This window comes from Acinonyx jubatus, chromosome B2 (assembly GCF_027475565.1).
Source record: "Acinonyx jubatus isolate Ajub_Pintada_27869175 chromosome B2, VMU_Ajub_asm_v1.0, whole genome shotgun sequence".
NCBI classification, from domain to species: Eukaryota; Metazoa; Chordata; class Mammalia; order Carnivora; family Felidae; genus Acinonyx; species Acinonyx jubatus.
In genome coordinates, this window is record NC_069385.1 from 108,731,361 (window position 1) to 108,753,184 (window position 21,824).

Below are 21,824 nucleotides of genomic sequence, written 5' to 3' on the forward strand. Positions count from 1 at the left end.
TTCTCTTGATGTACACCTAATCACACTATTTTCTCATCTTACAGGACTGCTGATGGAGGAGGCTTGGTAGAAAAACACTATGTCTTCCTGAAGAGACTCTGTCAGGTCTTATGTGCTCTGGGCAATCAGCTCTGTGCATTGCTGGTGAGCACTTTCTAGCAAGTTTCAGGACCATTTGAGTAGAACGTTTAGAAAGTTACATTTGTATAGTGAGTGAAACATGCCATTGATTTTAGCCTTGTTGAAATTGCCCTACAGGTTATTTCATACAATTTTATAGATTAAATTCTTGTAAAAGGGTTTGAATGATGTAAATTTCTCTTAACAAGTCAGTTATCGATGTCAACAGGAAACATCCGCATCTATTATTCCATAAAGTCACTGTTGCCATTCTTGTGAATTTTGGTACCTGTAGAATATCAGTTTGCTGAATGCATTACCCTTTGAGGTCTATTAGATTATGAAATATTATGCATTCAAATAAAGAACTCTTTTTCCCAAATTTAAAGGATATAATTGGTCATAAAAGAAAACTTTAGTCTGATTGACTTAGAAATACCTGTCTTTAGGGAAATACTTAAGAACTCAAGTCTTACAAGTTGAGAGGACAATTGGTATAGACGTTTGCATCTAATGTTACGTCTTTTTGTGGTGGTTTGAATGGTTAGAGAGGACAGATCTTCAGACATGAGATGTATACCATCAAGTGGTTGTTTAATAGATTTGGTCACAGAAATCTGAATAGACCAGGTCTGAAGCAGTAATACAGATTTTTTTTCTTTCTGTGATTTGTGAAATGAATGCTCTTTTTTATTTTCGTATTTGACCACAGAATGAGTTTTAATGATAACGATTAAGGAGGTAAATCCTTGAGTTGATGCCTTAGGTCACAAGGAAGTATATGGTCCTTTCAAAACTGAACTTTGTGGGGGTTTAAGTTCTGTACAATTGCCCCTTGAACAACAAGGTTTGAGCTGCATGGGTCCATTTATGCTCAGGTATTTTTTGACAATATAGTGCAGTTCTGTAGATATATTTTCTCTTTCTTATGATTTTCTTAACATTTTTTTTCTTTAGGTTCCTTTATTATAAGAACACAATATATAATATATATACATGTATGTATTAATTGTTTATTTTATCAGTAAGGCCCCTGGTCTATAGGAGGCTGTTAGCAGTTAAGTTTTGGGGGAATCAAAAGTTATATGTGGATTTTTTACCCCTAACCCCTGTGTTCAAGGGTCAGCTGTATTTGTTACTCTTCTTGCTGTCCTCTTCCACCCCACCCCCGCCATCAGTGTCATTAATGTAGTGGTCTTTTTGTCCCTCAGGGTGTGGATTCTGATGTAGAAACACCAGCAAACTTTGGAAAATACCTGGAATCTTTTCTTGCTTTCACAACCCATCCAAGTCAGGTAACCTTTATGTAGGCAACATCTCAAAATTTTAGTTAAGTAAACCAAAATGAAGCACTATGACCTGAAGTAATTAGGAGCTTGTGTATAAAATATGACTCTTAAGGCCCTAGGAAGTAACTATAGTGTCATTTCATTAAAGAATTATTGAGTCTTCTTCCTGAGCCAAGCATTGCGTCATGTAGGTCAACAGCTTTTCCCCTCAGGTAATATTCTGCTAGTGTTCTATCAGATGTGAGCTATATCCCAGGTGATTTGCTCCTAAAGGTATTTTAAGTGCAAAAGTCTAATTGATTGTGTTATAAAATTAATTTCTCACATTTAAGGTTTTCCTTGTAATACCACCCTGAGATTCCTGTATCCTTTTTTGCCATTAAAGAAAGTGGTAGAGGGGCACCTGACTGGCTCAGTTAGTAGAGCATATGACTCTTGATCTCTGGGTTGTTCGAGCCTCACATTGGGCGTAGAGCTTACCTAAAATAAAACAAGAAGAAAAAGTGGTAAAGCTCAGTTCACACTCCAGGAATTGCACCTGACCCATGGTTTGTCTCATTAGTATGTGGTCTGTAACGGGCCGTCATTACTGATGCAGTACAGCATGGCCAGTTTCAAAATATTACAGAGATTTATTTCCATGAAAAAATACTGTTGATAATTGCTGGGCTAAGTCATAATCTTGGTTATATAAAATGCAGACCTTAAACTGAGGTTTCTCTTTTTTTTCTATCCCTTTAGTTTCTGCGCTCTTCAACTCAAATGACTTGGGGGGCACTTTTCCGTCATGAGATCCTATCCCGTGACCCTTTGCTGTTAGCAATAATACCAAAGTATCTTCGTGCTTCTATGACTAACTTGGTCAAGGTATGCATTGGGAATCAAAATGTGCAGTGCGAATTACACACAATAAGACTTAGATTGGCATCCAAGTGACAGCCCAGTCTTGGTCACTAAGATCTCTTCCTTGGACATGTCATTCTCTTATTCACCAAGAAGAAAGCAGTCCAAACTGGTCATTATAATCTACTTTTTCATATTTTGGAGCACTTTTATAGTAAGTATTGGGCTAGGTGCTAGGAAGACGTAGGACAAGAGCAATGACCATGACCATGCAACGGGATAATGCTTTTCAGAGATTGAAAGCAGGCAGGGTAGAGTTACGATTTTAAGAGGAGGTAATATGTGATTGTTTCTGAAGGTCCGTGAGAGTATGAGGGTGACTGAGAAGAGAGGAGGGAGAGTGGAAGCAAATTGCTCACCACCTCTGTAAAGTTGCTTGTGAATTCCTTGAGATCAGCTAAGTGCTTTTGCAGCTGACAGATGCTTAATCTTGATTTGTAAAATCAGAGAATGAGACCTATTTAAGTGTCCTCTTATTTCCTCAAGGAATATGCTAGCACATGGCACACCCTGCTCTAATTCTTTGCCATGGTCTTCATTACCATTTAAGTGAAACATACAAAGTTCCATGCTTGTTCCCGGGGGTCAGCATTTAAGGAGACACATAGTTCTAGATTCTTTTTTGCTTATTGCCTACCGTATTAGCACATTGTGTTGAGACAGCCTTATACTCAGGCACCCTAAGCAAATTCTAGAATTTAATTCTCCCTGAGGAATCTAGAGGAGAGTGTCAAATGAGTGTTCTCTTTTCTACCGCTGTCAGGATTATTGGAACTAGGAGAAAATGGTGGACTTGGGGTAGACCAGAAGCAGTTACTTATTTAAAAAGATCTTATGCAGACCCTTAATTCTTCTTTAAAAACTTCTTCAGCTCCTAGAGTTTAAGACTCTTTTGATAGGTCTGTTTTCATCCCCTACCCCAATTATCTTTCTCTTTGCAGATGGGCTTTCCTTCTAAAACAGACAGCCCTAGCTGTGAATATTCTCGATTTGATTTTGATAGTGATGAGGACTTCAATGCTTTCTTCAACTGTAAGTGATAGTGGCCTGGAATTTCTCCCAGTAGTCTAAGAATGGCATCTAGTATTATGAATCATAGTGCATGACCCTTGGGGTTCTATATTAAAGGCCCAAAATCTGGACAGCAGCCTGTTTAATCTCTAGTCTCATATTGCAGAGGGTACTGGGATTGCACTCATTCTAGGTATAGTAGCCTCTCTTGCACACGCATTACATGCACACACACGCATGTGCACATACACAACCTTTGGACTTTGATGTTTAGGTAGTAACAGTGTGTTAGGCACTTGAATTTTTTTTTATACTTGGGATTAAATACCATCTTACTTTGCTGGTCCTCTAAAAAATACAGGCTATCTAATAGCCTAGTTGCGTTCTGGGTTTTCTGTAGCCTGGCTGGTTCCACACCATTCTTTTATTTTTTTAACTAACAGCCTTATGAGATATAATTTGTTTACCATACATTTCACCCATTTATAGTATACAATTCAGTGGTTTTTTATATATTTATACTATTGCCACAATTTTAGGACATTTTCATGACCCCCAGAAACCCTGTGCCTGTTAGCAATCAATCATTCCCAGTTCCCCCATCCCCCCACCAGCACCAGGCAACCAGTAATCCTCTATTTCTATATTTCATATAGAACAGATTATACAATATATGATCTTTTGTGACTGCCTCCTTTCATGTAAGGTTATGTTTTTAAAATTCACTCATGTTATGGTGTAATCAATACTTTGTTTCTTTTTATCACTAATATTTAATTGTATGAGCATACCACATAAGTTGATGGATATTTGAGTCATTTCCACCTCTTGGCTGTTAGGAATAATGCTGCTATTAGGGTGTCTGGCTGGCTCAGTCAGTAGAGCATATGACTCTTGATCTCGGGGTTGTGAGTTCAAGCCCTACATTGGGCCTAGAACTTACTTAAAAAAAATAATAATAATGCTGCTGCTATACCATGTGTGTACATGTTCTTGAGTGGACAGACACGTTTTTTATTTCTCTTGGGTGTATGCCTAGAAAGGGAATTATTTGATCGTATAGTAATTTTATGTTTAATGTTTTGAGGAACTGCCAGGCTGTTTTTCACAGCAGCCACATTGTTTTACATCTGTACCAATCTAATCTTTTAATTCCAACAGAAATGGGAGATCACTTTTAGTTTGCCTCTTTGAGGATTGAATGGTAGGGCAATCCCTAAAATTTGAAATTTGAAATCCCTAAAATTGAAAATTTCTGGATTTGTTCATCTTTATTGAACATTTGTTACATTCAAAGCACAAATCTGCAGAACAGAGTCTCTGAACATTCTTCTCCTGGGATGGATAAATGAATGAACATTAAGCACCTATTACATGCTGCTTATTGATTTACATCTTTCTCTTGGCAGCCTCCCGGGCCCAGCAAGGAGAGGTAATGAGGTTAGCGTGTCGTCTGGATCCAAAGACTAGCTTCCAGATGGCTGGGGAGTGGCTGAAGTATCAGCTGTCAATTTCTGTTGATCCTGGATCCATGAACTGTAAGATGTTTTTATTTCTAAACATTAGTGAAGTATTGTATCAAATATATATAGGAAATAAACCTTCTGAGCCATACTTAGAACAACATGCTAATAGTGTTCAAAAATAAATTAGGGTAAAACCATGCTCCTGTCAGTTTTGTCTTCACATTTGTTTTCTAACAGAGTCAGCCAATTGCACATTGTTGATTATATTACTTCACTTTGGGCACCATCTTAACAAATTGCATGTCTAGACTTAATTTTTAAAGCTTTTCTACCAAGTTCTTGCATAGAAGCATTCCTAAACTCAAAAGAATGTCTTGTTAGGCATAATAGGAGCAGTACGGGGACTTTCCATATCACTCAGCCACCTCATAGCCTTTGGAAATGCCACTTTATATAAAATCCTAATAGCTCTGTACCCAAATGCATAAGCCAGGTAACTTCTCTATACTCTATATCATCTGTTGTCTTGTTAATGCATGCTATGTGTGACAAGATTTAATAAAATAGGAAAAGCTAGAAGCTACTCCTTTGAAAAGGCTCCATATTTACGGTCACTTACCAACCACACTAGTTAGTTGACATTCACAGGATTTAACATTCTGTTTTGCATATTCACAGTTGACTCTAAAGGTCTTGGTATCTAGTAAGTTGAATGTTTGCGGAGGCCAAATGTGTTGCACCAAGAGGAAGCTAGTAAATGGAAGCACTGTATGGAAGCAAGAAAAGTAATTTGTAAATCTTTTTGCCTGTGCTCTTCTGTTTGAGTGGTATGCTTTAATGTGAAATTGGAGGCTGGCGCAGTTCTCTAGATAATAGCCCTTGCAGTTATCATGAGGCTACTGGATGTGAAGCAGCATTTTGTGTATTAGTTGTTTATTTGGAAGGACTCTGGTCTCAAGTATCTTAATTAATTCTATAGGTTTTCAAAGACAAGTTATAAAGGGCAAGGAAAGGAGAGATTAGTTGATATATTTCAGTCGCCGTGATTGACTAGGCACTGTTCTTGATGCTTTCAAAGTGGTTTTATAGATATGACTCACAGAGGTGAATTCACACAGCTCATTGTTAGAGGTGGAGGCAGAATAGAACTTCTCTCTACTTTTAGTTCTTTTTTTCTCTAGGCTGAGAGGGGTTAGAGTACCCTGTTCCTTCAACTGTGAAATTAAGTGGTCTTAGTCTAAGACCCCATTGCCTGTCTTCTGTGATCCTGTGGCAGTAGTGGTGGTGGTGGTGGTGTTTGTGTTAAAACCCTGTTCTCTTACAGCTGGAACTGGCGAAGGCAGCCTCTGCTCCATCTTCTCGTCTTCATTTGTGCAGTGGGAAGCCATGACCTTTTTTTTGGAAAGTGTGATCAACCAGATGTTTCGGACACTAGATAAAGACGTAAGTAACTGTTTCCTGTGCCGATGGCATAGTGATTTTTATCTCTTTAAAATTGACAGAGGGATTAGAAAATCTGTGGATGTGCATCCTACAGAAGAGGAAATGGAGAATCAGGTTAAATAACATACTCAAGTTCAAATAGCTAGTAAACAGTAGAGCTGAGCCTCAAATTCAAGCCTCTGTCTCTAAGTGTACAGTGTTCAGTCTTTATTTTAAGGAGATAATAAGACAAACCCTGTTAGTACAGTGAACAACAGGTATTGCAGGGAGGACAGTAATGGTAATCTTGATTTGGAAAATCTTCAGAGATGTTTGCCATTAAGCACCCTTCTCAGTTTACGGCAGGTAGACCAGAATATTCATGTTAGCTTATCAGTGTCCTCTTTCCTGAATATGAATAAATTCATCTTGTTTCTGTGTGTTTCATATGAACTATATCATTCTTCTCTTATCTACTTTAGATGCAGCTATAATTAAGTAGGTGATAGTACATACTGTATTAACTAGGTTTATTAGGTTAAAATCATTGGATCGCTCATTTTAAAGTGATTATGTCTTAGTATGTTCCAGGTTAGTTGTAGGAAGAATCTAAATCCTTTGAAGATAAGTGAGATATATAGTGCTTTTTCTCACAAATGGCATATTAACAAATTAGGTTTTAGAGTCATTAACGTCATCTGCTTTTCCGTTGATTCATTTGAGTTTGAAATGATGGTATTCAGATTTTGTTCCAAAATTTAGGTGGGAAATTGTACTTAGATTCTGCATTTTTACTAAATGCGCCCTTTTTCAGATTTAGATGGAACTGTCAAGAAAGCCCTTTTTTCACTGAATCAAGGGAAATGGTTGTGGGGTTTCCTTTCCTGGTATTTTTAATTAGACACCTTGATGGAGCCAAATATGTGGGTATGACCCTGTTGGAAAGCAGGAGAATGAAGTGGTCACGGTTTGTCAGGTACTTGTCTTTAAAATATATGAAAGGACTGGCAGTATCAGGGGAAGGGTGCCTCGTAGGTTGTAGGCTGGATTGTATGCTAAGTCATATAATATGCTAGTATTTGGTCAAAATGCCAAATATTAGTTGGTCAAAAGGTACAAAACGTTGGATTGTGTATAAGGGAAAGATGGGGACTGGAAACAAAGCGAAGGTAACAATTAGAAATTGAGTAGGTGCTCACTTTGGCAGCACATACACTAAAACTGGAACAGAGAAGGTCAGCATGGCCCCTGTGCAAGAAATTGAGTAAGAGTCTGAACAGTTAGTGGGGAGAAGAACAATAGAACGAAATTCTTTTTTCCTGAGGAGATTCCTAAGTAGTAGTATTTAGGTTTGTTAGTGACAAACCTCTGACTCTAAAACCTTTTTTTTCTTCACCAAAATAAAATGGGTCAGAATGAAGCATTCCTAAAGTGTTTGGTGAATTGTATATGATGAAATTATTCACCAACTTATTAACAAAGCTGTAACACGTTCTATGTCCCAGAAGTGTGCACATGACGGATTTCAGCCTGTTACATTCCCACTTGCTGCTACCAGTTTCTGACTCTGCATAGTATCGCCTAATCCAGTGGTTTTACAAACTGCTCACATTGTGCTCTTGGTCCCCACCCTCACCCAGGGTCCATCAGAGCAGCTCAGCTTTTTATCCCGTGAGAGAGTTTGACCAAGAGGTTCTTTGGCTAGGCAGGATTTTTGAAAAGCTACTTCTCGTTCATAGTGGCATTAGCTGAGCTTATATGTCCAGAGGACTTATTTTAGCAATGGATTAAGGTATGGAATAGCTTTGGAGGGGGAGGAAATCACATTTTGAAAATGACGATTGATTTGCCTCAAACAGTAAAATATAAAGCTACATTATTTTAAAGCAGTGTGGTACTCACATTAGATACGGCTCATTGGAACAAAATAGACCAGAAACAACCTGGAGCTTATATAAGCATCCCAAAGAAATTGAGAGGGATTGGGTCATTTAATAAACAGTATTGGGGAAAATTAGTGTTTGAGGAAAGGTCCCTAAGTTGAAAAGCAATGGAAGTAATGACAAAAAAGTGAATTGAATGACTATAACTACGTATTTTTTTCTTAACTTGCAAACTTTGAAAGGCAAACTTGGGGCAATATTTGGAGTAAATACCGATGGGATTAATATCTTTACTATAAAAGCTTATATCTCTTAAACAATTGGTATCCCAACTTTGGAGAATAATTTGGCAGTGTCTAGTGGAGATGCCTCGCCTTATAACCCAGCAACTTCACTGCTAAGTCTGTACTCTGAAGAAACCCTGCATGTGCATCAAGCCCCAATATTGAAGAGAATCCTTGTGTGTTGAGCCAAGGAAAAAACTTACTATCCCCCAATAGACTGTACAGAATAGAAGATAACATATTTATAGAGCAGTAAAAAGAGAACTAGGGTATACTTTGAATAAGGATGATTTTCAGAGCACCTGGGTGGCTCGGTCAGTTTGGCATCCAACTCTTGATTTCAGCTCAAGTCATTATCTCAGGGTTCTTGGGATCGAGTCCTGCATCAGGCTCCATGCTAGTGCAGAGCCTTCTTGGGATTCTCTCTCCCTCTCTCTCTACCCCTTCCCAGCTTGTGCACGTGCGTGCGCGCGCTCTCTCTCTCTCTCTCTCTCTCTCAAAATAAATAAACTTTAAAAAAAAAGGATGATTTCTCATGAACATAATGTTGACCCCCAACAGCAAGCTACAAAAGTAGGCATACAATTCTGTGTAACTATGAATGTGTATATTTGTGGAAAAATATACAGAAACGAGGGAATCCTTGAAACTGTGAACATCAAATTCAGGATAGTGGCTACCTCTAGGGTATGCACACAAAACAACCACTCTGTCAGTAACATTGTACTTCTCAAAGTGGTCATGTGGAGAGCTATTAAAGTATTGCTTACACCTTTTTAAAGGCCTGGAATATTTCACAACTGAAGAAATGCAAATTTATATAAACTCCTTGTTTTACTGCAAAGGTTTTAGGGAATAAACTCAAACTGCTGCTGAGAACATGGTAAGAAGGGCATATGGGTGGGTAGAGAATCAATTGATGCAGCTTGTAAAGAAGAAAAATATTAATTCAGAAATACCCATACCTCTTGATTAAGTAATTCCAGTCATCCCCAAAAATTTCTTCTTCAAATGAAATAACTGAAAATGTAGCCAAAATCTTTTTGCAGAGATATTTATTAGCACTGTTTTTAGTAGTAAAGAACTAGCAACATTCTCAGTGTCTAGTAGCAGGAAAAGCTACATCTTTATGAAAGCACATAGTAGCATCATTTAGGAAAAGTTTTAATAACATGGGGTACTGCTTATAAAAAGCAGTATATAAAACCGTATGTGGTGAACCATATTATGTATTTATAAACCAAAACCTAAAGGTTAATTTACCACAAGTGCTTATTAGCCCTGCCAACCTCCTTTTCATGTCTGTATTATAGGCACTTCCTGTTAATGATGGAATAGAGCTGTTGCAAATGGTCCTGAACTTTGACACCAAGGATCCTCTCATCCTGTCCTGTGTCCTCACTAATGTCTCTGCACTCTTTCCATTTGTCACCTACAGACCAGAGTTCCTGCCCCAGGTCTTCTCTAAGGTAAATGCCATCTCCTTTATAAACTTTGTTTTGGCATTTTTGAGCTAATTATTGTTTTTTGTAACTATTTTTGAGAGTCTTTGAGACAAGCTAATAAAGAGTCATTTATTCATTCATCAAATATGCAGTACTTACTGTGGATCAGGTACCATGTTAGTAGAAAAGGCTTATCCTTTAGATGCTCTGTTTGGAAATAAAATCACATAAACTGTTGTTGTGCCCATGTGGCATTGCAGTTAATAGCCAGGTGTACTGAAAAGTGGAAAAGAATACCTAAAGAAGGATATCAAAGTGTGCTATCAGATTATTAGGAGGGGATTTGTGAGAGGAATGGTCAGTGCGGATGGTTTTTGGGTTTCCTGTTTAGGTGAGTAAGTGGAGCACCATCTGAGTGAGAATACTGGATTTGGTAAGAGTAAGGAAGAGGAGTAAGTTCAGTTTGGGGATACTACATTTGAAGTATATGTACAACATCTAGGAGGCACTTCACAGAATACTATTTGAGGTTAAAGGTCTGGACTCTAGAAAATTATAATATTAAGGTGGCATCATCATAGAAGTGCCTACAGTAGAGGTGAAGCTGTAGGAAAGAGGGTGATATGTATGTAAAGATGGACATGTAGCTCAAGCAGGGAACCCAGGGGATCGTCACTGGGGGAGGAAGGCAAAGAACAAGAAGCCCCCAAAGAAGAAAAAAGAAATGAGAACATGCGTTACAAAGTTCAGTAGAACTTCAAAAAGGTGGACTCATTTGTTGCAACAGAAATACTCTATGAATTGGGGAATATCCATGGGGTTTCTTGATTAGACCTTTGTTAGAGTATAATTCTGTCCTAGTGACTAGGGCAGTAGTCATGCTGTATTAGGTTAAAGAGTCGAGAAGTTACACCATGGTGAGGGAATCACCATAGTTGAGTGTTTGGCTGTTGGCTTGGATTAGTCGGGGTTTCTGGGACCTTCACCTTTGTGAAATGGTTGATAGTAAAGTTGTGAGTCTCAAGCCTTTTGTAGAGTTATCTGAGAAAAAGTCTGAAATTTCGTAACACTGATTGAAAACCCTTTTGTTACACTTTTGGGATTTTGTGGGAAACCTAGATCTAAGTGTTATTTTTAAATACTTTATGCATTTGGTACTGATGAGTGACTTTTTTTTCTTACCCTTAGCTATTTTCATCTGTCACTTTTGAAACTGTTGAAGAAAGTAAGGTAAGACCATTAATTCAACAAATCCTAACTTCTGGAGAGCAAAAGTATGAATGCCTAACCCATAAGGCTAGATTTTTTTTATAAGTAGAAGGGGTTATTAGTAAAGGCAGGACATAGTCGTATGGTATGGTGTTTATAGTAGAGATACTCTAAGGCAAAATTAGTGAACATGTGTATTCATGGTGACTATAAATGTCACTCCATTAAACTCCCACAGTGTGAAAATTGTGAATTTGTCTCTGAAGGAGGTATTTTATGTGATTCTGTGCAGCATCTGTAAATTACATTAAAAGTGGCCCCAAGTTTGTTGAATGTCTTTCCAGGCCCCCAGAACCCGGGCAGTGAGGAATGTGAGGAGACATGCTTGTTCTTCCATCATCAAGACATGTCGTGACTACCCCCAGCTCGTACTGGTAAGCCCCTGGACTCTGACCAGTAGCCACTGAGACCTGTTGAGTTTAGTTACACTGTTCTGTAAGTCCAGCCCTAAGTATACCTCATATAAAGAGAAAGCTAGGAACTGTATGTAGCTTTGCTTCAAGTAAGTATCCCTGAGTTGATGGCCTTCTTCCTCTCCTACTTAGTAATGGAGTTAAAAATGCAAATTATTCCCTCAAAATGTGTGGTTCTTTTCCATATAGATGACCAAGTTTTCGCTGTCAGTGTACACGTTTTTACCGTACTAGGTGGTATTCTTTACTACTGCCAAATGGTGTGCCTAATCTTGAGAGAAGCCAGATGCAAATCCCAGCCTGTTTTGGACAGTTGCTAGAGGAAATTTTGTACTATTCCAGATTACAAATTAACCAGAAATTTCTTCTCAATACTGGCAGTTATGTATCTTCCTAACATGTATAAACAAACTGATCTTTGTAAATATACTATAAAAGTTGATATAGAAAAAAAAAACATTGTTTTCACAGTTGTACTGTGGGGAAGTACAGTTACCCAAATGAGACAAGAACCACCTTCTGCCTGAATTGCCTTGCTTGTTCAGGCAAAAGAACGCTATAACTAAATTACTAAGTGACAGTCTTATAGGCCTAACCTTCCTAGGAATGCCTTGATCCTCTTTCCACCTTCCTTGAGTGACCCACCTCTCCTTGAAAATCAGATCTTCATCACCTTTGGGTATTTTTCTTTGTAATCTGCAGCCCAATTTTGACATGCTTTATAACCATGTGAAGCAGCTCCTCTCCAATGAGTTACTCTTGACACAAATGGAGAAGTGTGCCCTCATGGAAGCCCTGGTTCTCATTAGCAACCAATTCAAGAACTACGAGCGTCAGAAGGTGTTCCTAGAGGAGCTGATGGCACCAGTGGCCAGCATCTGGCTTTCTGAAGACATGCACAGGTAGAGGAGATCCTTTGCCCCTGACCCTCACTGCACTGGAGCACCCATTCTATTTTAAGAACTATTCCCAGGGTGGGAGTATGAGGATATCAAGGCGTGATGACCCCATTGGTGATATTTGAAGTTCAAAAGCAGTCTTTAATTCTCATTGTTGAAAATGTCACCTTCAGTACAGAGGCATAAGGAGAGAGAAGAAATGAGTAAAAGTAGGTAGTATGGTCAGGAGGCCACAGAGTCAGAGTTGCTATGGTGTCTACATTGCAGCATGAACCAATGTAGAGAAATGAGAACAGCCAATAGAGGCTATATAGTAGGCATCGCATAGACACTTATGTGTGCCCATGGAGCATTCTCAAGCTCGCATTCTTTTTGCTAATGACATTTAGAAGTGGGAAGAGAAGTAGGCGCCCAGGTGGTTCAGTCAGGTCAAGCGTCCAACTCTTGATTTCAGCTCAGGGTTCCCAAGGTTCGTGAGATCGAGCCCTGCGTTGGGCTCTGTGCTGACAGCATGGATCCTGCTTGGGATTCCCTCTCTCCCTCCCCCTCTCTCTCCCTCCCCCTCTCTCTCCCCAACTTGAGCATGTGTGCGCTCGCTCTCACTCTCTCTCTCTCTCTCTCTCTCAAAGTAAATATTAAAAAAAAAAAGAAGTGGGAGGAGAAATTTAAACCTTCAAATGACAGCTAACAATATGATTAGGTTCCTTTCACTTTATAACAACTGCTCTTTGGAGCTAAATAATCATAGCTTATTAGCTTTTGTGGAAGAAATTCACTTTGCTTAAAATCATGGTATAACTTGTCTTTGCCACTGCAACCTTCAGAGTGCTGTCAGATGTTGATGCTTTTATTGCCTATGTGGGAGCTGATCGCAAGAGCTGTGACCCAGGCCTGGAGGATCCCTGTGGCTTAAACCGTGCACGAGTGAGTAAACGGCTGGGAATGGGAAGCTGCATTGGCCCCAGGTGGGAATAGGGTGTTGTCATTTGTTGAGTTTCTTAAAGATGTATGTTTTTTTTAATGTGCATGAGAAATCTGGGAGTCTCCACTTCCCTAAGCTTCTCCTTTCTTTTCTTCTTTACTCTTGAATTCTTGTGTTAGTTCCTACAGCAAAGCAGATGGTCTTTTCTTTGAACTCGTTATTTTGACTTTAAGGATCTCTAACTAGCTCTGAAGAGTGAAGTGTAATGAGGAATTAGGTCAGAATTTGGTGGGCAGTATGAGTCCTCCCTGCCACTGCTGTCTGGGAAGTAGAGTCTTAAATGATGATCTAACTTGCAAACCTGAGAGTTTTCAGTTCTTTGCTATTCAAATAAACATTGTTCTTGGTTCCAATATGGCAGAATTCTACTTAACCTGGCAAGTAGTAGGTTGGTTGAGAGTGCCATGAGTGAGGATTAGAGCAAAAGCTGTGAGGGCCCAAGATGGAGGGTGGGTGGGGTGCAAGGTCAGCCAAAACAAGACGAAATGTTGGCAGTCTAAACACTTGGTTGTGAAGCATGTCCAGGCCATCTTCTAATTGGGATCCTACAAGAGGGTCAGTGCAGCCTCTGGAAGGACAACCTCATGTAAAGGAAACTTCTAGAGCCTACCACTGGTCCTAAAGATGGCAATGAAAGGATCCCTCTTAGATTGACCTTAAAAGAAGGGACAGGAATTTATTTAAATAAATGGGGCTCCTTTCCTTCTCTCCGGCTTCTGTATCACGTTTGCCATAACATTGCATACACATAATAACACTTGTGGTTTTTCTTGCTCTTTATGGGTATCTTTTGTTTTATGTTTTTCTATAGATGAGCTTTTGTGTATATAGCATTCTGGGTGTTGTGAAGCGAACTTGCTGGCCCACTGACCTAGAAGAGGCCAAAGCTGGGGGATTTGTCGTGGGTTATACACCCAGTGGCAATCCAATCTTCCGTAACCCTTGCACAGAACAGATTCTGAAACTTCTTGACAATTTGCTTGCCCTTATAAGGTGAGTTGGAATAATAGTTTTTCTGTTGTCGGTGGGTTTCTTTTACCTTAAGAATCTCAGAAGTGTAATCTCCTTACATTTCTTCAGATCATGGTGGTAGTAAATGGGGGATTAGGTCTTCTTTCTCTCTAGATTGGGGTCTCTTTTTAAAAATAATTCTAGCTCTCGCTTGCATAAGTGTTGCTGTCCAAGTGAACACGTGGAACCTAATCCCAAAATGGCTTTTCTCATTTTGAGCCTTTCCTCTGTGTTCCTCTATTCCTTTATACTTTAAAAAAAAAATTTTTTTTTAATGTTTATTATTTTTGAGAGAGAGACAGAGTGCAAGCAGGGGAGGGGCAGAGAGAGAGAGGGAGACACAGAATCTGAAGCAGGCTCCAGGCTCTGAGCTGTCAGCACAAAGCCCAGTGTACAGGGCTCGAACTCATTAACTAGGAGATCATGACCTGAGCCGAAGTTGGACGCTTAACCGACTGAGCCACCCAGGCGCCCCTTTAATTTTTTTTTAATGTTTATTTATTTTTAAGAGAGAGAGAGAACGTGAGCAGTGGGGGAGGGGGTGCAGAGAGAGAGAGAGGGAAACACAGACTCTGAAACAGGCTCCAGGCTCTGAACTGTCAGCACAGAGCCAGACATGGGGCCTGAACTCCGGAACGGCGAGATCATGACCTGAGCCAAAGTCGGACGCTTAACCTACTGAGCCACCCAGGCACCCCGACTTCTTTATGCTTTATCCCTGCTTTTTACTTTAGGTTTTATTTGTCCAGATTTTTGTCACTAAACAAATTGTTGGAAGCAGGACAGTTGCTTTCTCTAGTAGTCCTTCTGGGTGGTATTCAAATGAGCTCATCTGAATTTATGAATAATGACTCTCAAATGGACCAAACATGCAGTGGCTGAACGTGGCAGAGGAAAGCATGATACATGTTCCTCCTCAGACCGGCAGCATTAGTGTCACCTGAGAACTTGTCTGAAATACAGAATTGGGGCCCCACTCTAGTATTAAATCTGAATCTGTTTTTTAACAAGATCCCCAGTTGGTTTGTGCATACACTAAAGATTCAGAGTCACTGTTATAAATCATAGGAGCCTAGTGTAAAGTGGAAGTAGGCCAAGCCTAGGCTTGTCGGTTACCTGAGGTATATTTGATGATTCAGGGACATTCGATGGTGAAAAGTAGGTTATAGCTAGAATTTAGTTCTTACTGGCCAAGGCAAAGTTTGATTCCTTTTTTATATTTTATAGTATTTCTGAGTTATATGTACGTTAGAGCTCCGTTCCAGTGCTTTTGGCCTCTTACTCGGTGGGAAGAGCAGCATCTCAACTGGGCGAGCCAAATTACTCATGTCTTTGGGACGCTGCCCTAGAAGCATACTCCCTAGATCATCAGCCTGAGAATCAAAGGTCTTAATGTTGACCAAATTGGAGAGCTGGAGTATCTGAAAGAGTGGTCACTGGGGATATGTCTGTGGAAATAGGCAGTATTTTGTTCTGATTTCAAAAAGAAGAAAGATTTCAATAAAGAAGTAGGGCGTGCATACTGAGAAGGTAGTAAAATATTTAATCAAGGAAAGTTTTTTTTCCATATTGATGTTTTTAAAACCAAAAGGTTCTTCTGTAGCTTGGAGAAAACTGAAAGTGATGAGGCCGGGTAGCAACACACACATCAACTGGGCCTTTCTAGGCTTGTGGCTGGAGGCCATGTGGTAAGAACCCAGACTTGGAAAGATGGTTCGTTTCTATTTTGGCGAGACCTCAATAGTATGGTTGTCCCTATACTTTTCTAAGAGTTCAGTGTTTTTGGAAAATCCCAAAGTCAATCAAAAGAGATTTTGAAAAGTGTTTACCATGGTTATGGAGCAGTTCCATTCTTTTAAGTCATGTACATCTGGAGCTATTAGAGTTTTGTCTTGTTTTTTCAGTAAATTTTATCTTCAAGTATATAAGGGCACAAACAGATACAAGAAAAGGATAGGAATTACGGGTGCATGTAGATGAATTTTCACAAAGCGGACACATCCGTGTGATCAGCATCCAGATCAACAAACAGCATTAGCAAACGGTCATTAACCCACTCCTCAAGGGTAACCACTATTCTTGCCTTTCAACATTTTGCCTGGTTTTCTGAGCTTTATTAGTCAGAAGCATGCATGCCTTCTTGTCTGGCTTCTCTTGCTCAGTAACATGTTTGTGAGAGTCATCCAAGTTACTGCATGTAGTTGTGGTTTGTTCATTCTCGTTGCTGGTGTGGTAGTCTATCATGTAATTATGCTGTCACTTGGTCATTTAGCATTGACTTTTCAGTAGTTTCCAGCATTTCATTATGACAAACAGTGCAGTGGTGCTGCAGTTTGTATTCTAGTAAATGTGTTTGGTGTACACATAATTTCTGTTGGGTTGGGACAGAATCCTACATGTAGGAGTGGAGTTCTTAGTTTATAAGATATGCATATTTTCGGGTTTTTTTTTTTTTTTCAACGTTTATTTATTTTTGGGACAGAGAGAGACAGAGCATGAACGGGGGAGGGGCAGAGAGAGAGAGGGAGACACAGAATCGGAAACAGGCTCCAGGCTCTGAGCCATCAGCCCAGAGCCCGACGCGGGGCTCGAACTCACGGACCGCGAGATCGTGACCTGGCTGAAATCGGACGCTTAACCGACTGCGCCACCCAGGCGCCCCTATTTTCGGTTTTATAGACGTCTAGAACCAGATAGTTTTCTAAAGGGATGTGCTCATTTACATTCCCTCCAGTTGTGTATTGGAGCTTTGAGTTTTAACTCCTTGTCAAATAGCCTTATAACACAAGACTGGCTCTTGAGCACTTGAAATGTGATTAATCTGAATTGAGGTAAGGTTTAAGTATAAAATACACACCAGATTTCAAATACTTAGTACAAAGAAGGAATGTGATATATCTTGTTAATAATTTTTTGTATTGATGTTGAAATGATGGGTTTTTTGTTTTGTTTTTTGTTTTTGATTTTTTTTTTTTTTTTTTTTTTGGTGCATTGGGTTAATTAAAATATAATTAATGTAACTTGTTTTTGCTTTTTTAAGTTTGCCTGGCTAGAAAATTTTAATTGGCTTATGTGGCTTACATCATATTTCTGTTGGACAGTGTCATTCCTAGTGGGTCAGATGGAGACCACTGAGCAGTACAAAACATTCCTGAAATTAAAGATGATCTAAATAAATGGAAAGGAATCCCATAATCATGAATTGGAAGATTTAATTTTGTTAAGATAGAAAACTACACAAAGCAAACTGCAGATTCAATGCAATCCTTGTTAAAATTCCAATGGCCTTTTTTGCAGAAATAGAAAAGTTGGGATCTTCAGATTAATATGGAATTGCAAGGGGCCCCAGAAAGCTAAACCAATCTTGAAAAAGAAGAACAAAGTTAGGGGACTCAAACTTCTCAGTTTCAAACTCCTCAGTCTCAATTCACTATAAAGTTAATTCTCAAAATAATTCGGTGCTGCCATAAGACCTGTAGAATGATGACCCAGTCAGAAAATGGGCAAAAGAGGGGCACCTGGGTGGCTCAGTCAGTTAAGCGTCTGACTTCGGCTCAGGTCATGATCTCATGGTTCGTGAGTTCAAGCCCTGCGTCAGTATCTGTGCTGACAGCCTGGAGCCTGCTTTGGATTCTCCCTCTCCCTCCCCTTCTCCCCCCTCCCCCTCCTCTCCCTCCGCCCCTCCCCCGCTCATGCTCTGTCTCTCAAAAATAAAAATAAACATTAAAACGTTAAAAAAATGGGCAAAAACCTGAACAGACATTGCTCCAAAGAATTATCAAATGGCCAACAAGCCCATGAAAATATGCTCATCATCATTAGACATTAGGAAAATGCAAATCAAAACTATGAGCTACCATTCCACATTCAGTAGGATGGTTGTAATAAAAAGTAATAATTTTTTAATTAAAAAAATGTTTTTTTCATGTTTATTTTTGAGAGAGAATGTGAGTGGGGGAGGAGCAGAGAGAGAGGGGGACACAATCTGAAGCAGGCTCCAGGCTCTGAGCTGTCAGCACGAAGCCCATCGCAGGGCTCAGACCCACAAACTGTGCGATCATGACCTGAACTGAAGTTGGAGGCTTAACCAACTGAGCCACCCAGGTGCCCCAAAAAGTAATAATTAAAAAAAAAACCAAAATTCTACGTGTTGACAAGGATGAGGAGAAACCCTTGTTCATTGCCTATGGGAACGTAAAATGGTTCAACTACTATGGAAAATACTTTGGCAACTTTTCAGAAAATTAAATATAGAATTACACGACTTAGCATTTCCACTCACACATATGTACCCAAAAGAATTGCCAACAAGTACACAAACGAACACTTGTTGACGCAGACGAATACTTGCTGACAGTTGTTCTTCCAGCACTGTATCACGGTAGCCATTTGGTGGAAACAACTCAAATGTCCTTCCGTGGTTGAATGGATGAACAAAACCTTGTACGTGCACATAATGGGATTTTGTTCAGCCATAAGAAGGAATGAAGTACTGTTAGCATTTTATAATGTAGCTGAATCTTGAAAACATTATGCTAAGTGAAAGAAGCCAGACACAGAAGACCACTATTGTGTAATTCCCTTTGTGTGAAATATCTAGAATAGGTACATCTATAGAAACAGTAAATTGGTGGTTGCCAGAAGTTGCGGGATGGGAGAAATGGAGATAACCTGCTACTACTTAATTGTTCCTACATTTTTAGTGCAGGTGTACAGGGGAAGGCAGAGGGAGAAAGAATCCCAAGCAGGCTTCACACTGACAGCACTGAGCCTGATGTAGGGCTCCATCTCACAAACCGTGAGATCATAACCTGAGCCAAGATCAAGAGTAGGAGGCTTAACCAACTGAGCCACCCAGGCCCCCTGTAACTATTCTACTTAATGGTTATGGGGGAAGAATGTGATCTGTCCTTGGCCCCTATAGTTCCCTGGTGTGAAACCTTTAAAAGTTGAGCTGGTTATTGCACAACATTGTGAATGTCATAAATACCACTGAATTGTATACATTTCAAAATGATTAATTTTCAGGGCGCCTGGCTGGCTCCGTTGGTGGAGCATGTGATTCCTGATCTTGAGGTTGTGAGTTCAAGCTCCACATTGGGTGTAGAGATTACTTAAAAATAAAATCTTTAAAAGGAAAAATGTAGTCTTTTGTGTTACTCTTCATTCCAGGAAATGAGCACAACCTTGGGGCACAACTGCATTTAGCAGCAATTCAACAATTGGCTATTAGTGTATCCATGCCCATGGCTTAGTGACTCTAGGCCACAGCCAGGCTCAGAAAGCTCAGATAAATTAAAGAATGACCACAAGGCCACAACTTAGGATGCAGTTTCCTCTACCCCTGCCTTGGTACAGGAGGAGGGCTATGAGACTAGTGTGCAATATATGCGTATCAGCCCCCACCTTGTTTCTAAGTGTGCCATCCTCTTGCTCACCTTTGCTCATGCTGTTCCCCCTCACCTTTCCTCTTCTTTGCCTCAAATGCCTATTAAGTTATCAGGCTTCAACTCCAATGTTACCTGACCCTTCATTCTCTCCATGAGAGTTAACTGCTCCTTTCTGAATGCTCCTGAAGCCTTTTTAATGTGGCCGTCAAAGATTTGCCTGCCCCGTGAATGATTTCTTAAACAAGATGCAAGAAAAACAAATCACGGTAAAGGTCAGTACCTTTGTGTTAAAACAAAAGCCCAGGAGGGGGCGCCTGGGTGGCTCAGTTGGTTAAACCTCCAGTTCTTGATTTCAGCTCAGGTCAATGATCTCACGGTTTCGTGAGTTCAAGCCCTGTGTCGGACTCTGCGCTGGCAGCACGGAGCCTGCTTGGGATTCTCTCTCCCTCTTTCTGCCCCTCCCCCACTCGTGTTCTCACTTTTTCTCTCTCAAAATAAATAAATCAACAACAGCAACAAAAAAACTAAAGCCCAGGAAGATGACAGAGTAGGAAGCACCAGGAATCTGTCACCCCATCTAGAGAACAGTTGTATTGGCAGAATCTGTGTTGATTTTGGAACTCTGGAATCTTGAAGGCTTGCACCTTCCAGGGGAAGATTTGAACAGCAAATTGTGGTAATTTCAATCAATATCAGCTCCTAGCACAGTAGCAGCTACCCAGACCCCAGCCCTTTGACAGGCAGCTGGTGTTTCTGGAACAGTTTGTACACAGCTTGCAGAGCCAGGGTGAGCAAAATGGATCCAGCTCCCTAAATATTAGAGATCTGTGCTCTGATCACTGATTGCTACTTCTGATCACAGAGGTGCAGATACAGAAGTTGGCAGTGGTTATTGTACCTTCTCCCATTGTTGTAAGCCTCTTCCCTTCCTACTGAAGTAACATTGAGGAGATTTAAAGGGCCAGTCCCTTCCCCCCTTCATTTTTTGCCTTTCCTTTTTGTGAGCCACACTTTAAAGATTAGGGCATTCCAAAACAACCGCATATATGGGGGAAAATTAAAAAGTGGTCATGCATGACCAGGGAAAGGCTCAGAAAAGACCTGAAAAACCATTAAGTTAATACCTCAGTGGATCTTTGGCACAGAGATAGCCTACAACAATCAAACAACAGGATGGGGAAGGAGAAGAATATGATTTTCAGAATTAACCACAACGATTAGACCCAAATGTCTGGTGTTCAGCCAAAAATCAGAAGGCATGCAAAGAAACAGGAAAATATGACCCATTCAGAGGAGAAAATAAATTAACAGAATCAGTCTCTGAAGAAGATCTAATGGGAGATCTACTGGACAAAGACTTTAAAACAGCTGTCTTGGGGCGCCTGGGTGGCTCGGTCGGTTGAGTGTCTGACTTCGGCTCAGGTCATGATCTCATAGTTCATGGGCTCAAGCCCCGCGTTGGGCTTTTTGCTGACAGCTCAGAGCCTGGAGCCTGCTTCAGATTCTGCATCTCCTTCCCCCTTCCCCATTTATGCTCTCTCTCTCTCTTTCAAAAATAAATAAAGATTTAAAAAAAATTTTTAATTAAGAAAATAAAACAGCTGTCTTAAAGATGCTCAAAGAATTAGATAAAGATGTGGAGAAAGAAATAATGTGTGAACAAAATGGTAATATCAATAAACAAAACCTAAAAGGAAGCAAAAAAATGCTAGAGCTGAGAAGTACAGTAACTGAAATGAAAAATTCACTAGGGAGATTCAAAGGCGGATTTCAACAGCAGAGTGCAGGGATGCCTGGCTGGCTCAGTCAGAGGAGCATGTAACTATTGATCTCAGGGTCATGAGTTCAAGTCCCATATTGGGTGTAGAGATTACTAAAATATTTTTTTTAAAGAAGTGCAGATAGGACAATGGAAATTAATGAGGCTGAAAATGAAAAAAAAGATTAAGGGAAAAGTAACAACCTAAAGAACCTGTGGTCACTCAAACTAATATGAATCGTGGGAGTACAGCGTTGGTGGGTATATAAAATGGTACA

At 39.9% G+C, this 21,824-nt stretch overlaps 1 protein-coding gene across 3 annotated transcripts in view; it reads left to right on the forward strand.

The window, feature by feature from the left end:
* XPO5 (exportin 5) overlaps positions 1–21,824 on the forward strand; it is a 48,395-nt gene that overhangs the window by 14,190 nt on the left and 12,381 nt on the right. For all 3 annotated transcript variants that reach the window (XR_003419602.2, XM_015071212.3, XM_027057661.2), the window contains 12 exons: positions 45–144; positions 1,332–1,415; positions 2,151–2,276; positions 3,254–3,344; positions 4,733–4,861; positions 6,114–6,232; positions 9,692–9,847; positions 11,012–11,053; positions 11,377–11,466; positions 12,208–12,407; positions 13,229–13,328; positions 14,198–14,379. Coding sequence is in view for 2 of the 3 variants with exons in the window: in XM_015071212.3 (XP_014926698.1) it covers positions 45–144; positions 1,332–1,415; positions 2,151–2,276; positions 3,254–3,344; positions 4,733–4,861; positions 6,114–6,232; positions 9,692–9,847; positions 11,012–11,053; positions 11,377–11,466; positions 12,208–12,407; positions 13,229–13,328; positions 14,198–14,379 (1,419 nt within the window). In the remaining variant the exon portion in view is untranslated. The remainder of the gene's footprint in view (positions 1–44; positions 145–1,331; positions 1,416–2,150; positions 2,277–3,253; positions 3,345–4,732; positions 4,862–6,113; positions 6,233–9,691; positions 9,848–11,011; positions 11,054–11,376; positions 11,467–12,207; positions 12,408–13,228; positions 13,329–14,197; positions 14,380–21,824) is intronic.